This window comes from Molothrus aeneus, chromosome 26 (assembly GCF_037042795.1).
Source record: "Molothrus aeneus isolate 106 chromosome 26, BPBGC_Maene_1.0, whole genome shotgun sequence".
Taxonomy (NCBI): Eukaryota; Metazoa; Chordata; class Aves; order Passeriformes; family Icteridae; genus Molothrus; species Molothrus aeneus.
Window position 1 is genome coordinate 4,542,099 of NC_089671.1, and position 14,180 is coordinate 4,556,278.

At 43.2% G+C, this 14,180-nt stretch overlaps 1 protein-coding gene across 5 annotated transcripts in view; it reads right to left on the reverse strand.

The window, feature by feature from the left end:
* Positions 1–832: 832 nt before the first annotated feature.
* RAB11FIP4 (RAB11 family interacting protein 4) overlaps positions 833–14,180 on the reverse strand; it is a 121,367-nt gene continuing 108,019 nt past the window's right edge. For all 5 annotated transcript variants that reach the window (XM_066566076.1, XM_066566075.1, XM_066566077.1 and 2 more), the window contains 8 exons: positions 13,694–13,793; positions 13,184–13,287; positions 12,509–12,649; positions 11,891–11,972; positions 11,498–11,635; positions 10,887–11,045; positions 10,413–10,556; positions 833–8,593 (listed from right to left, as the gene is read on the reverse strand). In XM_066566076.1, the coding sequence (XP_066422173.1) occupies positions 8,477–8,593; positions 10,413–10,556; positions 10,887–11,045; positions 11,498–11,635; positions 11,891–11,972; positions 12,509–12,649; positions 13,184–13,287; positions 13,694–13,793 (985 nt within the window). In that variant the 3' untranslated portion in view covers positions 833–8,476. The remainder of the gene's footprint in view (positions 8,594–10,412; positions 10,557–10,886; positions 11,046–11,497; positions 11,636–11,890; positions 11,973–12,508; positions 12,650–13,183; positions 13,288–13,693; positions 13,794–14,180) is intronic.

Below are 14,180 nucleotides of genomic sequence, written 5' to 3' on the forward strand. Positions count from 1 at the left end.
AGCAGGCCCTGGGTGTGTCCTCCACCATCGCACCTCATGCAGAGCCTGTTCCGCCTGCTCGGGACGTGGGGAGTCCTGGCCTGAGCCCACATCAGGCTGAGGGTCCCCCCTGGTCTGTACAGCTGGCACCTGTGACAGGTCCTGGCTCCCAGTCACAGCCAGAGGTGTCCCAGCACTGTCCCGGTCCCTCACGAAGGGACAAAGCCTGTGGTGCTGCTCCCAGGATGGCCCCCCAGGAGCCTCGGCCTCTCCAGGGGCCGCCCATGGCAGAGTTTTCCCTCAGGACTCTCCCGGGGGAGCTGCTGCCTTTGGCTGAGGTGTGAAAGTCCCCTCAGCACGTGCCCTGGGGTGGGCACTGCTGGCCGTGCCAGGCCAGGCTGCCCCAGCCCCGGCTCCCCCAGGACGCAGCTCCAGGCTGTGCCCTCCCCACAAACAGCTCACTGCTCCTCAGGGAGCGAGCCACAGCACAGCAGTGCTCATTAGCTACGGTGGGTCAGTAAATAATTGTATTTAAGTCACATAAAAAAGCTGCAAACAGCTCCCAGCTGGAGTTCCCATCAATTGAGAAGGGCAGCACTGTTGGTGGAAACATTAATGGGTTGGTCCTGTGAAGCTTGGGCTTCCACAACTGTGGATGTCAGGTAAGGCATGTACTGAGCAAACATCTTCCCTGGTGCCATCTGTGTAACTTATGCAAAGTGAATGAAGCTGGTGTTTGGGCAGGTGAGAACAGAACTGGGCAATCTTTCTTTAAATGAAGCACAGAAATAGAGGTGGAGCAGGGAGGAAGGCAAGGAGGGACATTGAATCAGCCACCCGCCACAGACAATGCTTTAGTCATGCAGGGAAAGCAAATAATTTATTTACACATCTGATTGTACATTACAGCTACCTGAAGGATCCACATCAGCAAGGACAGCTTTATTGTCCCCAAAAAGTATTTCAAGAAAATACAGAGAAAATAGTGTAATGGCACATTGCAACAGTACTGACATCACTTCACTGATGTTATAAATTACAGAATGAGATTAAAAATAGTCATATGCCACTTTTGCTGGCTGCTTTTTTTCAGTAACAATGGAGCAAGTGAACTTTGCTCATTTTCATACCAAGCAGCCTTTGAAATAAAAACAACACCTCCTTGCTTCTAAGGCAGCTTTTTTTTCTGTGAAATGGGTGTCAAATTCAGTAAAAAAAATTTGCTCTGTGAGAATGGAACATATTCTTTTATAGATAAAAACTTTGTTTTTTGGAAGATTTAGGGGATATTGATGATTTTTTCCTCGAGACTTACCACAGTTTATTATCTCACTGTCTGGGGGCTGGTGAGTGGGGTATTGATAAACAACAAGGTTTGAGAGAGGGAACAATTTGAGGATCTCATCAGATGAGCAGGGTCAACACTCCAGAAATGAAACCACCAGCTCAAGAAGAGGTTGGAGGGAGGGAAGGACACTTCTAGGACCAGGGCCCTTGCTGCCAGTTACAGATGTCCAGGTTCACAATGCATCTACACAGCTTCCCAAATGCTGTGGGAGAATGCTGTGCTACAAACCCCAAGGGAAGGAGTTTGTTCAGCATCTGCCAAAATGTGAAGAGCAAGACACCCAGTCTCTCACATCTGCAAGAGGAATGCAGACCCAGGGTCTGTCCTTAGGAAATGCTGCCACAGAAGCCAGGCAGGGAAGACAAGGAGTAACTAAAACATTTTAGGCACTCTAAGATGGAGAGTCTATCAATTGGTAATGCTATTTCTTTTTCCATTTCAATGGTCAAAGTAAATCACTTGCCTGATCCCACAAAAATAATCCCAGAATGGAAGTTAACCTGAAATGGGCAATGTGTTCAAATGAGGTTTTGGTCTGGTGCCCATTTCAAGTATGAAAGGAAGCAAATTTGCTTTAATGGAAATAAAAACTATAATCACCAAGTCAGGACTGTAACATTTAATTAAGTGTTTTATTATTTTGAATTAACTTAAGCCAACAAGTGGATAGAATTGGTCTCAAAACAATACTAAAACAATAAATCTGCAGAGTGTGTGTGACATTGCCTTACAAGAGACCAACCACCTGACACAACATTCCTAAAAGAAGACAAAGAACTGCTAATTATGTTAAATTTCATTTGCTACGTAATTTAGACCATGACCTAGTGCTTCTAAAAAAACCTGTACAAAATGAATATTTTTTACATCTCAGAGGCACATGAATACAAATCTGATCTATTTTATATATACACATGTACATTACAAGAAACCAGATGATTAAAGAAGTGTATATAAAAAGTGTCCAAAACCAGATGATAAAATGTGAAAATAAAATGTATCCTCACAACAGAGAAGTAAAAGGCACAAGTACTAAAATATGTAACCATGCAAAAAAAGTGACTAGTCTGTGCAACAGAGAAAAACAAATGGCTCTCACAACTGATTTTACAGTAATTCTGAAAATGTCTCGGCATTTAAATATATATCAGTGCAACATTTACTGCCCTGTAGTGTACTGAAGTGTTCACAGGATACTAAATTCTTGGTTCTCCTTCTGATGTCCTTTCTCCAAAGCCAGAATAATTTAGCTATGGATAAGGTGGTAAATAAATCAGGGCTGATGCTGGGGAGTGTGAGTTCATCACTGGGAGGAGGAGTGTCTGCAGCCCCCTGACCCCTGCACACATGTGTCCCCCAGAACAGTCACCTGCCACCCCTCACTGGGGCACAGCGGCTCTGAGGGGTTTCCGGGGTGTCACTGTGCCCAGAGCAGTGACAGCCAAGCTGACGGCTCAGGTGTCACAGCTGCTCCACTCACAGCACCTCCATTCCAGGGCTAGGTGTACAAATTACACTGCAGAAGCCCATGTTTGTTAATGTTTTCATTAGGTTTAAAGTCAAGTAAAACCAGATCTCTCTAACAGGATGTTTGACCAGGTACTGCTTTTGCAGTTGAACAAAAGCCGCAGACTGAAGCCAGCAGGCTGAAGCCCGGGGTGCAGAGAACAGCAGAGCCCTGGCAGGTGGCTCCACACTGTGGCAAACTGGGGTAGCGTGGCCCTGCCTGCAGATTCTGCCTGCAGATCCTCAGGGGCTGCTGCTGTCACCTCTGTGATGTGCTGGCCTCGCTGAGCTGCAGGCCTGAGCCTCCAGAGTGTGCAGTGGGACACCTGCACAGAACCGAGGCACATCCCAGGGATCCCTCACCTGGATCACCTTCAGCTTTACTCACCCCACCTGCCTGTATATCATGAGAACCAGCTACAGTTTTGTCATGTACACGGGACACAACCAGTTTTCACAACCACAAAAAAGGCAAGGACAGGACTGGCCTGCTAGAAAGACAGGACTGAAATTCTTGCCTTGGTAGCTAAAGTCACACTAAAGCCAAGAATATTGAATTTGTCCCTCCCATCTGCTGAAAGTGCTGCCCCAAGGCACACAGACACCTGATGGGGACAAGACCAAGAATGGAAATGTCAACAGAACGCTGAGGAAGAGTCCCAGAAAGAAACAACTCTCTTGCACATCAGACCAATTCCCAGTGCATTATGCAGAATGACAGGATTCAGACCCAGCACTGACTGCAATCTTCATCAAACTCTAAAGCTACATGCAGAGTTTCATTAACTAGAAACCCATGCATGATTTAACAACAAATTGCTCCTAGGACCAATATTTTGTATTCAAAAATACTGAAATGCAAAGGAACAAAATGTCAGAACTGTGGTACTATGTCCTTTAAAACTAACCAGTCATGACTTTTTGGCAATGTTTCTTGAGTAACAAATGACTTGACAAGAATATGAGCATTGCTGCTTACACCAGGAGCTGCTCAGTTAAAGTCTGAGTCAAGTTTTCACTTAAATCAGTATAAGCCAAGCCACTGATTTGGCAAGTGTTTGATCAGCTGCTACTTCCTTCCTTCCTTGGAAAAAAATCCCTCAGATCACACCATACAGCATTTGTTTTAAGAGAAAACCATTGCATATTCACTGCCATTAAAGAATGTAAAAAAAGCATTCTTTTATTTGTAAATTCTAGTTCTTAGACTCATCACATGTCACAGGAACTGTGATGCACAGACCAGTGAGCAGTGCCTCGTGTAGCAGCCCACAATATGTGTTTATATATTAGCTTCCAAGCCCTCATTTACAAACCAGATTAGGGAGCCTAAATACTGCCCTAGATCCTCTCTGGAGAGCAATGCAGTTCTACCAAAGTAAATGGAGCATTGCTGCACTCAGACAGCAAAATATTTGTTGATACACATCTTTGAGAATTAATAATGCTGTGTTCAACTCCCTACAGAGCTGGCTGAGAAATATCTGAATTTTTCCCAAAGACCGTGAAAGGAAAGTTGGCAACAAAAGTTCATTGGATGCTGGGTTTCTTTGAAACTTCCTACATATTTGCATATTTAAAATTCCTTAAAAATGGGATAGTTACAATTCATCAATGTCGCACTTCAAGAAAAATTCTTTAACAGCTTCAGTCTTAAATAGAAGCTATTCAAAATGCTGAAAAATTTTCTTTTGATGTCAAAGCAGTTTTGAATCAGCATCATTCTGAAATCAGAACTAGGCAGCAGCTGAAGACTGAAGTCTGGAGGGAAGCAGCCAACACCAGAAAAATCTTGAGAGACTGCATTTCAGGTACTCTTTAAGTGCAAGTTTTGAAAGAGGTAATTTTTCTGCAGTACCTTGCGTGGGATTAGCCTGACCAAGGGCAGCTTCTAGCCAAAAGCCAGTCTTATTTTCCACTGTCCAGAAATACCTGTAGTAGTTTGCAACAGGTTTGACCAGAATATCATTTAGCTTTTCAGAATCTAAGGTCAAGACACAATACCTGGGATTGTGTTTGCACCCCCAAGGCTTAAAGAGAACCATGGGTTTGACACAGGAGTGTTTACTGCATCTGTGTATTGCTAGAGAGATGACAGCACATTTCTGTGTCTGAAGTGAGTTACCCAGGGAAGGGAGGCCCTTGGTCCACCAACAGTAACACTGACAGAGGCAGGCTGTACTTTCCTGGCCAGCCTGGGAATACAAAGGATGTCCACAGCAAAGAAGTAAGAAATTTATCAGAGAACAGACAGCAGAGTTAGTGTCTCCCCATTTGTAACATCTCCTGTCTGTTCTGCCAGTGTCTGTCTGACACTTATCAAAATATGCACTCTCTGCAACACTGGTATCAGATTACTCTTCTCCCTGCCCCAGTGAGCCACCAAGTGATCCTTTATTACCAAATTACCTGCCTGTCATAAAACACAATGACTTCTTTTCTGGGATAAAAGGGTTCTCCAGGGCTTGAGCTGCAAGATGAGTTGCTCTAATATCTGTAGTTACTCAGTCTAAGAATGCAATTGCTAATTAGTATTTTTAGAGGTGGATACCTTAGAGGAAAATATATTTGCCAGTGAAATGCCTCTCCCACCTCCAACTCACATTATTTGTCAAACATAGTAAGTATCTGGATATGATTTCCACAGTAACAGATGGCAGTACCACACTGAGGGCCCCACAGGAGCAGAAGGATACCTCCTTTACACAATAAAACACAGCTACAAACACCACCAACATGGTGGTAAGACATCTCTTCAAATGCAAACACTGGAGCAAGGAAGAGTTTCTAAATACTTACACAGCTGGGTACAGAACTGAACAAGAAGTCCTGCAAGATTCAAGAAATTTCCACTGCTGAGTACCCTTGGCTAGAGCATTCCTTTTGGGATATCAGCCAGATTTGGTGACTACATGTCACTACTAGTGACTGTTCACCTCCTACATATAATTATCTGCACAAAAACTTGGCTCTCACTACAACGTCTTCTGTTCAAGTCCATGGGCTTTGCTTTCAGTGCAACAGTCCTCAACACTTCCACCCTAATGGGACTGGGCTTTAGATTACTGAAATTTTGAAGCCAAGTCCAGTTTACTTAAAAATAATTAGGGGAAAACATTCAGTCACCAGCCTAAGCTGCAAGAGCTTCACTCTAACTGAAATGCTCTGCATGAGAGCAGGACAGCAGTGCAACACAGCTCCAGAATCAGGGCTGCTGGGTCACCCAGCCCTGCTGGTCACAGCAGGTTTGCAACAGCCCCCTGACACTGGGGAAGAGTTCTCTGTGGCCTACAAAGAGTGAAGTCTCTGGCAGAACCCACAAACAGCACCAGGCAGAGGGAAATGCCATCACCAAAGTGCAAGTGAGGAGTCCTGTAGGCAGGAAGCACCGAGCTGGCTGAACTGCTTCTCTCCCACCTTCTGGGCAGCACATCCAGAAGCAGCAGCAGGTGGGAAAGGTGGATGTGTGGGGTTTCCATGGGGTTCCACCTACTTCTAAACAAACAGAAGCTGCTGCAGTGTTACATCTTACACCATTCCCAGGTGGCAAAGGAGTGGTCTTTAAATCCTTTCCTCCAGATTACCCCAGAGCCTCAGGAACCCAGCCCTGTGACATGACAGACTGAACCAGACTGCCCCATTTCTCCCAGAGCACTGCAGACCTGTGTACACTGGGGTGTTGTGTCTCAGTCATTCCTCTGGTTCCTCTCTCCTTCCATTACTTTACACCTGCTATGCAGATACATAGAAACAAACTGTTTTTATTTTCTTGCCTTCAAGAAAGCCTGATTTCAGCACGCCCCCTGCTTCCCATCACTCCAGTAACACATCACTGAAGGCAAGAGCACAGAGATTGCAGAAAAAGAATTATATATATTTACATCCCTAACTGAATACAGTTTTATGTATTCAAATTCAGGAAAAATGCATCACATATACACACCAAGATACATCAAGAGAATACTAGGGGCAAGACACTGCCAACAGCAAGAAATACACAGAAAAGCACAGTCATTGCTACTGTAACATTCTCCTGGGGAGTGTATTTAATAGAGGAAACATCTCTGCACTGGGGAAAGCCAAATACTCTGGCTAATTTTTCTGTGCCAGTTGGTGTGAATCAAAAGTGTGAAACTTTTACTTTAAAAAAAAAGTGCATGGAATAAAATTTGTTTTTAGCATTCAACTACCCAAACAATTCCATAAGCTCCTTATATAAGCTACATTATTAATTAAAAATGTCCTAGCCCTACAGTATAGATCCAGCTCTGGAGAACACAGGCACATGTTGAAGTCATCCCTATTTAAGGCAGCATTTAAGCATACACTCAACTTTAAAGCTTAATGTTCTGTCCCACTGACGTCCATGAGCAGATGCAGCACACACCTAAAGTCAAGCACAACTGCTCATCTAAACTGGGATGTGCTCCCTACTCAGAGCTTTAGATATGCACGTGTGTGCTCAGTCTGGCCTGGCAACTCCTGCAAGATGAAGCTCTTTTTCTTTTTCCTGTCCTATAGGTAGAAGCCACTCTGTCCCAGACTGTCCTCCACTGCTGCGCCAGGAACCAGCTGTTCCTCTGCACAGCCTGCCCAGAAAATGCCATTCTCAAAGGAGTGCAGCTGTCTGGGGTGAGAAAGCAACTCAGCACATCATGTGGAGGGCTGGTCCTCCTCCTCCCCCTAAGGTGAGATATTTCATGCAAATATTTTCTTGTTCTGTTTCTTTTTTTTGGTAAGAACTGGAATGTGTTCCTTCAGTGAAATCTTTAAAATCAGGGTGAGGGAAAGGGGCAGAATCCCAGAATTCATTTTAATGGCCCATAATATACCCCTGAAAATAGGGGAACAGATTTGAAACCTCTTTGCCTCAATGCTACAGGGACCCTGACATAAAAAAACACACATGCACACACACTAGAGAGCAGGCTCAGAGCATCTGAAAGCAAGTTCCAAAGTGATCTTACATGAAAAACACTTTGTGCTGACAGTGGCAAACAAATGGATGGTGATTTTTTATAAATAGCAAAAATTCTGCAGTATCTTCCTTTCCTTCCCATTTACTTTGTGTATTTTCCCAAATTTTGTGGGTTTTTGTTGTGTTTTTGTGGGGTTTTTTGTTTGTTTGTTTTTTTGGTTTTGTTTTTTTTTTTAATCTGATGTGTGGTTTAAGTACTAAAACTAAATCAAATAGGAAACTACAGTCAGCACCAGTCAGGAACTGAACCTGGGTATGTCAATTGGTTTGTGGTACCCAAATTCCTGGAAGAACAAAGAAAACAATTCTTGCTCCTAAAGTTAGGGCCACATCCATATGTTTCCATTGTCTATTTTTACAACTAGAGGTAGAGTCATTTTGTCCAGTATCTAAAACAGCATGATCCAGTTATATTGTTATTACATTAATATACAGTGTCCATCTCATCACAGGTATTGAAAGTGCATGGAGAAAGTCTAACCAAGCCAATTCAATGACAAATAACAGTGTACCAAACATCATATAAACACACCCACGCACCCACACTCACACCTAGTGTGTATTATATCATTTATAGATTCATTTACAGTATCAGAGTGCTGCTTAGATCCAGTGGCATGTGCAGAAATATCAGGCAGTTGCTGCTTTTCCTTCTCATATTCTCTTCAATTCTTTATTTCCAAGATAGATGGATTGTGGTCCAGGATTGCCAAAATTATCTTGTCCATATACTGTCGCAATCTGTAATTTATCTCTTCCTGTTCTTTGAGGGCTTCCATGAGCTAAAACACAACATTTCCAAGTTACTCCTGAAATATTCTCAGTACTTTATGTAACAGCCTGAAATTGAGACAGGTGAGAGACCAGTGCCTGCTCAGGATCACCAATTCCTTTTGTGACAGGTTTTCTAACTCCAGCTCCTCCCTGTATCTGTACTAGAAACAATTCTGTATGTTACAGATCTTTGCTATCAAAGAAAGCGGTGAACAGTCATCTCCAGGGATCTTCTGGCAGGTCATTTGAAACAAGTTCCCCATCTAACGTGCCAAACCATCCTGCATCCATACCACTGCTTCATCTCAGAGCAAGAGCTTCATGATACTCAATTTTTTTCATTACTACTGAAATCTAAAGGTGTTTGCATGAAAGGCTGCTGAACCGAACAAATATTTCAGTGTTTTGCACCAGGAAAAATATGTGCTTCCTCTGGAATTCCTCTGGATTTCTTTGAGAGATGTGCATACTCTCTCTCAAAAAAATCCCCAAAACAACCACTACATACTCCACAAGAAAAACCCACTTGCTACTCAATGTTCTGTATTAAATACATGTGTTTCACCAGATTTTTGGGCTGCAAAAGGCCCCTCAACCTCTCTAAAGATGAAGACTGGTTTGCTTTTCATCTCTGAATGTTTAATGCCAAACTGAAAAAACTGCCAAGGCATGTCAGAGCTCCAGATCCTCCTAAAGCTCATATTATTTGCCTGTCCATTTTCATAAGACTTCACAGAAGTCCCACCCTGAATCTGCAGATTGTTACCTTTGTTCTGATCATACAGGAGAATGGCACAAGGGGAACAGTTTATGCAGGTCTGTGAGGTTTTGCTGAGTCTGGGCCACAGCTTTCAGGCACTTTCCTCCTTTAAAGGGGGAGTGCTGGATACTCCCCACATGAGCCAGAGCCACGAGATTGAAAGGGACAAAGTCAGATTTTTCTTGACAATAGCAAAAGCCAGTTTGCTTTTACCTAATTACAGCTCTACAAGTAAACAACCTTTTTTCACAGTGCTCTGGTTCAGAAAGAAATTAAGTTCTCAAATATGTAATTCAAGGGCCTTCACTTCAAGGGCCTGCCCAGGAGCTAAGGCTGACAGGTCAGTTCAGTACAGACTGGGTAAAAAGGACTTTTCTGTCTCACAACTTTTCTTGATGAAGAAATGGGAAGTTCTGTCTGGAAGAGATAGAGCATCAAGGACAAACAATTCCTTTGATCTCCTTCACCACTAACCTGTCTTCTTCCCTGGGAGCTCTCATGTATCCATTGGCCTGATCTCACAATCTGTCCTGGAGCTCAGAGGAAGCTTCACCAGCTGCACTCAGCCCACATACAAACGGGTTCCCCAGAATATTTTTCAAAGCATTACCAAGCTATTATTTGCACAGAAGTTACTTTCTCCAAGAATTCAGCTCTGCTACAGGGAATATATAGCTCAAATATATAAGTAAGAGCTTGTTAGTGAAGTAACATGAACTAAATCTAGAACAGAAAGTAAAAATTAAAGTAACTAGCAATGACCATTTTTGTATGAAAATAATGTCATACTCTCACATTACTCTGCAAGATACAAAATGTTAGAACTGCAAAACAGTTCATTGAGATCTTAATAATTCAATTTTTTTGACAGAAAAATGGGAGAGTTATAATATAAGGATACCAAAACAGTGTGAGATTTAAGGCAATCTTCTAACACCCTTGAACTCTTAGCAGAGCAAAATTTTCTGTCGTTCATTTGTCAGCTTCAGAGAGTTCAACCTTGACAGTTAATTACATTGAAAATTGCACATTCTTGGAAGTAGTACCTGATTAGAAAAGCACATTACCTCATCTCTCGATGCAGAATCGATTTCAGCAGCCAGTGACTGGGCCTTTGTTTGCGTTGCAAAGAGGTTTTTAGCTTCATAAAGACTGAGGCTTAGAATCTGTCCATTCAGATCATCATTTTGGTCACGAAGTTTCTGATTCTCCTATTTAAGGATGAAAAGACATTGTTTTTTAAGTTCTTTTTACAAGGTTTCATTAAAAAAATATTTTAACATCACAGGTAGCTTGGATGACATACAGTGAGGCTGCAGCTGACAGCAACTCTCACCTCCAGTGACAAGGCCTCCCTGCCTGAGTTTTCCTGGGGCATAATTTATATCACCAGTGCAAAGAAGTCCTGCACAGATGCACTGAGGCTCTTGTGCTTGTGTGAGAAAGGGGGGGACAAAATCTAAAGGCAGAGTGCTTGGGCTTGCATTTTTCAAGGTATTCCTGTGCATTTGATGTGGATTGAGAGGCCCTTCCCTGCTCACCTGCTTCAGCCGTTTTATTTCATGCTCCATTTCCACCTCTCTGGTTTTGGCATTGAATTCACTCAGGCTGGAGGAAGAGCTTCTGCCACGTCCAGGACGCTCACATTCCAGCTTGTACAGCTGCAGGTGCTCCAGCTCCTTCCGCAGGTCTTCGATGAGCTGTGGGCAGCAAACAGGCCCTGTCTGTGCAGCCCTCCCTGCAAACAGCCCCCTCTGTACTCCAGCAAAAGCACTCCCTGAGCCTGGCTGAGGCCAGTCCTACAACACAGCCTCTTCCTCTTCCTTTGCAAGCACAGGTCCCCTAAACTGCCCCAGAGCTGGCAATGGCTGTGATTGCTAAGCTTCATGCATAATTTCCCTTACAAACAGAGGGAAATGTTAGGGCACACAGTTCTCCAAGAGCTGTAAGCCCTTTGGGTCAGGGATTGGCACTTCTTAAGTATTCTTGCAGCATTCATTGCTCTGTGGGCACCTTTCCCACAGAAACACAATCCAGCAATAGCTTCACTGGATATGGTGCTCTCAGTGCTCATCCTGCCCATTCCTTCTCCCCAGGGCTTCCATGCAGGTGATATGAGACTGCCTGGTCTTACATCCCTCTTCACACTTGCCTCCTGTGTGGCTTCCCTCTCCTTGTTGAATTCCAGCCTGTTCTGCCGCAGCTTGTCCATCATCCTCTTGTACAAATCCATCTCATCCTTCAGTCGCAGACTCGTGTCCTCCAGCCTGTCTGACATGCGCTGCCTCTCCTGGAACCAACAGGGAACTTCAGAACAGGCTGGCAAGAGCAGGACACAGCTCAGCTTCACAACAGGAACCTACAGACACAGCTGGCCATAAACTGCCTTGTGTCTCAGGATGTTCCTGCCCCTACAGGTGACCAATGTTCCAATTCCATCAATAATCTGGTTTATGGAAGGAAAATTTAAGAAGCTAGGCCAAGCAAGAGTTTGCTCTTACATAAACTGCTGTTAAATTGCTTGAGGACTCAGGAGTTTTGTTACCTCATCCAATCTCTCTGTTTGGGATTTCAGCCGTGTGACAGTGCTTTTCAGATCACCATTTTCTTCTTCCAGTTGCTGAACCCTGTGTTAATAACAAAAGTCTTACAGCAAATACCTCTTCAAGAACGTAGACATGCACAATAGTGTGCTCTAAAAGGCCATCTCACTTGAACTGATAGAAAGACCAAATAGGGAAAATCTTTCTAATCATAGCACTTTTTAACATGCATTTTTGCTTGTTCAGTTCTAAGGCCCAAAATGCTACCCTGACCCTCAGGTTCTTGTGCTCCTAACAACAGGTAGCTGAAGAAATCTAGTTTGGAAAAAACAAACGCAGGCACAAACATTTGCTAGAACTCATCACAATTCCCTCCTTGAATGTGTGCCAAATATCCAGTTAAGCTGTCTACATGGGCCACGTGGATTAAAGCATTAATGTAAAGCATCCTCCAAGCTTTTGGGCATTAGACATGTGACTGCAGAGCTACTCTACAGAGCTGCCAACCTGCCACCATCTGTGCACTGTTGCTGGTGAACAGCCTACATTTACAACCAAAGTAAAAACAAAGAAAAGAAGACCTTTTGCCCTGTTCAGGGCAGCACCAAGATGTTTGTTACCTTGTATTTAGCAGTTCAATTTCAGTGCCTTTCTCTTTTTCATACTTGCTGTAAGCTTCTCTGTGTCTCTTTATCTCTTCTTCCAGAGTCTGTTCTGCTGATGTTTCTTGGTCTTTCAATAATTCCTCTAGTTCATGAACTCTAAGGAAATCAGATCTCATTTCAGTAACAGCTTCAGAAGCAAATTCATTGCCTCTCTCTTTCCTGCCTACTCCTTGTTTCATTCTAATTCACCATCTATTTTGGCATTTAACATCTCCCAGTATCTCTCATATTTACTAATAAACACAGAATTAATTTCTGTAGCATCAGTTCATCTAGTATTCTTTCAGTCTCATGAAGCTGGGACTAAGACCCAGCCTTCTACTCTTGCTACAAGGAAGGAAAAAACCCCAACCTTCAGGGGTAACCTCTCTTACAGCAGAAGCATTTTCTCTGTACAAGTCAGTAACATCTCTGTCAAAAACACTTGTCTGCAGGCCTCTTCTTGCTGAAAATTCAGCAAGGCAGTCCTATTCCACCTGGACTTCTCAGATGAAGCCTTATTTCATCTGTCAGCATTAAGGAAGAAGACTTGATCATACTCTAGAGGTAGAAATATTCCTTCCCCACAACTGTGCTGGTTGTGGGGAAGGAATATTTGTGCTGAAGAGACCTGGCTCTGTGCTTTGTTACCTGTGAACCAGCTGGGTGTTCTCTTGTTTCAGTTTGCTCTTCAGGTCACCATTTGTCAGGCTATCGTTCTCCAGTTCTGTCACCTTCTTCTCTAGGTAGGTGACCTGGAAGGACAAGCAAAACAGACTGAGTTTGAGTCTCTCTTCAAACACTCCCTCACTGTTCTAACTGGCATTTAGCTACTCTACCATTTTAAAAGGGGACATATTTCTCTGCAAAGCCAGCAGCAAAATTAAGCGCCTCAATTCTGAGTTCTCCAGACCCTGCATGTTCCTTGAAGGTGATCACTGCAAATACACCATAAAGAAGTCCTAACACAATGCCTAGAGCTGTGCTTGCTCAGTTCTTGCATTAAGCCTGAAAAGTTGTAATAGTAATGGAACATGAAGGACATTTTGAAATAAGCTACTTCAGGTCATGGGTAATTCTGAGCAAGATCTTGATCCCCTGATGCTGGGCTGCAGCAGGATTTGGCTGGGTACATTACTCACGGGGCACAGAGATTCTCACCTTTTCAGTGATATCATTATCACAGGAGTCTATACTGTCTCTGAACAAGTCTTCTGTGCTGCCATTACTGCTGCTGAAGTTACTGTTGTGGAAGAGTTGTCTGAAAGATCAGAAGGATCATTACTTTGCTTGATGAGGAGGGAGGACAAAGAGTCTGGCTTCAGACTTTGAACACCCATGGTAAAATCTGTGCAATCTTTTCAGTTACAATTACAACTGTTTAAGCCCAAGCCTTACAAGAGACTGGTAGCTAAATGAAGTCATACTGAGCACAGTCGATGACATTAGTTCTATGGAATGAGTTCTTTGTTGCTTTTGATAGGATCTGCCACTAGCATTAACATAGTTTTAAAAATACTTAAGTCTTATTCACACTATGCACTGAATTGTATTTGCCTCATTACAAATTTAAAATAAGGTCACCACTGCACATTGGTTGGTACAGTTAAGCTAGAAAATTTCATACTTAAATGAAGTAAGTAAGAAC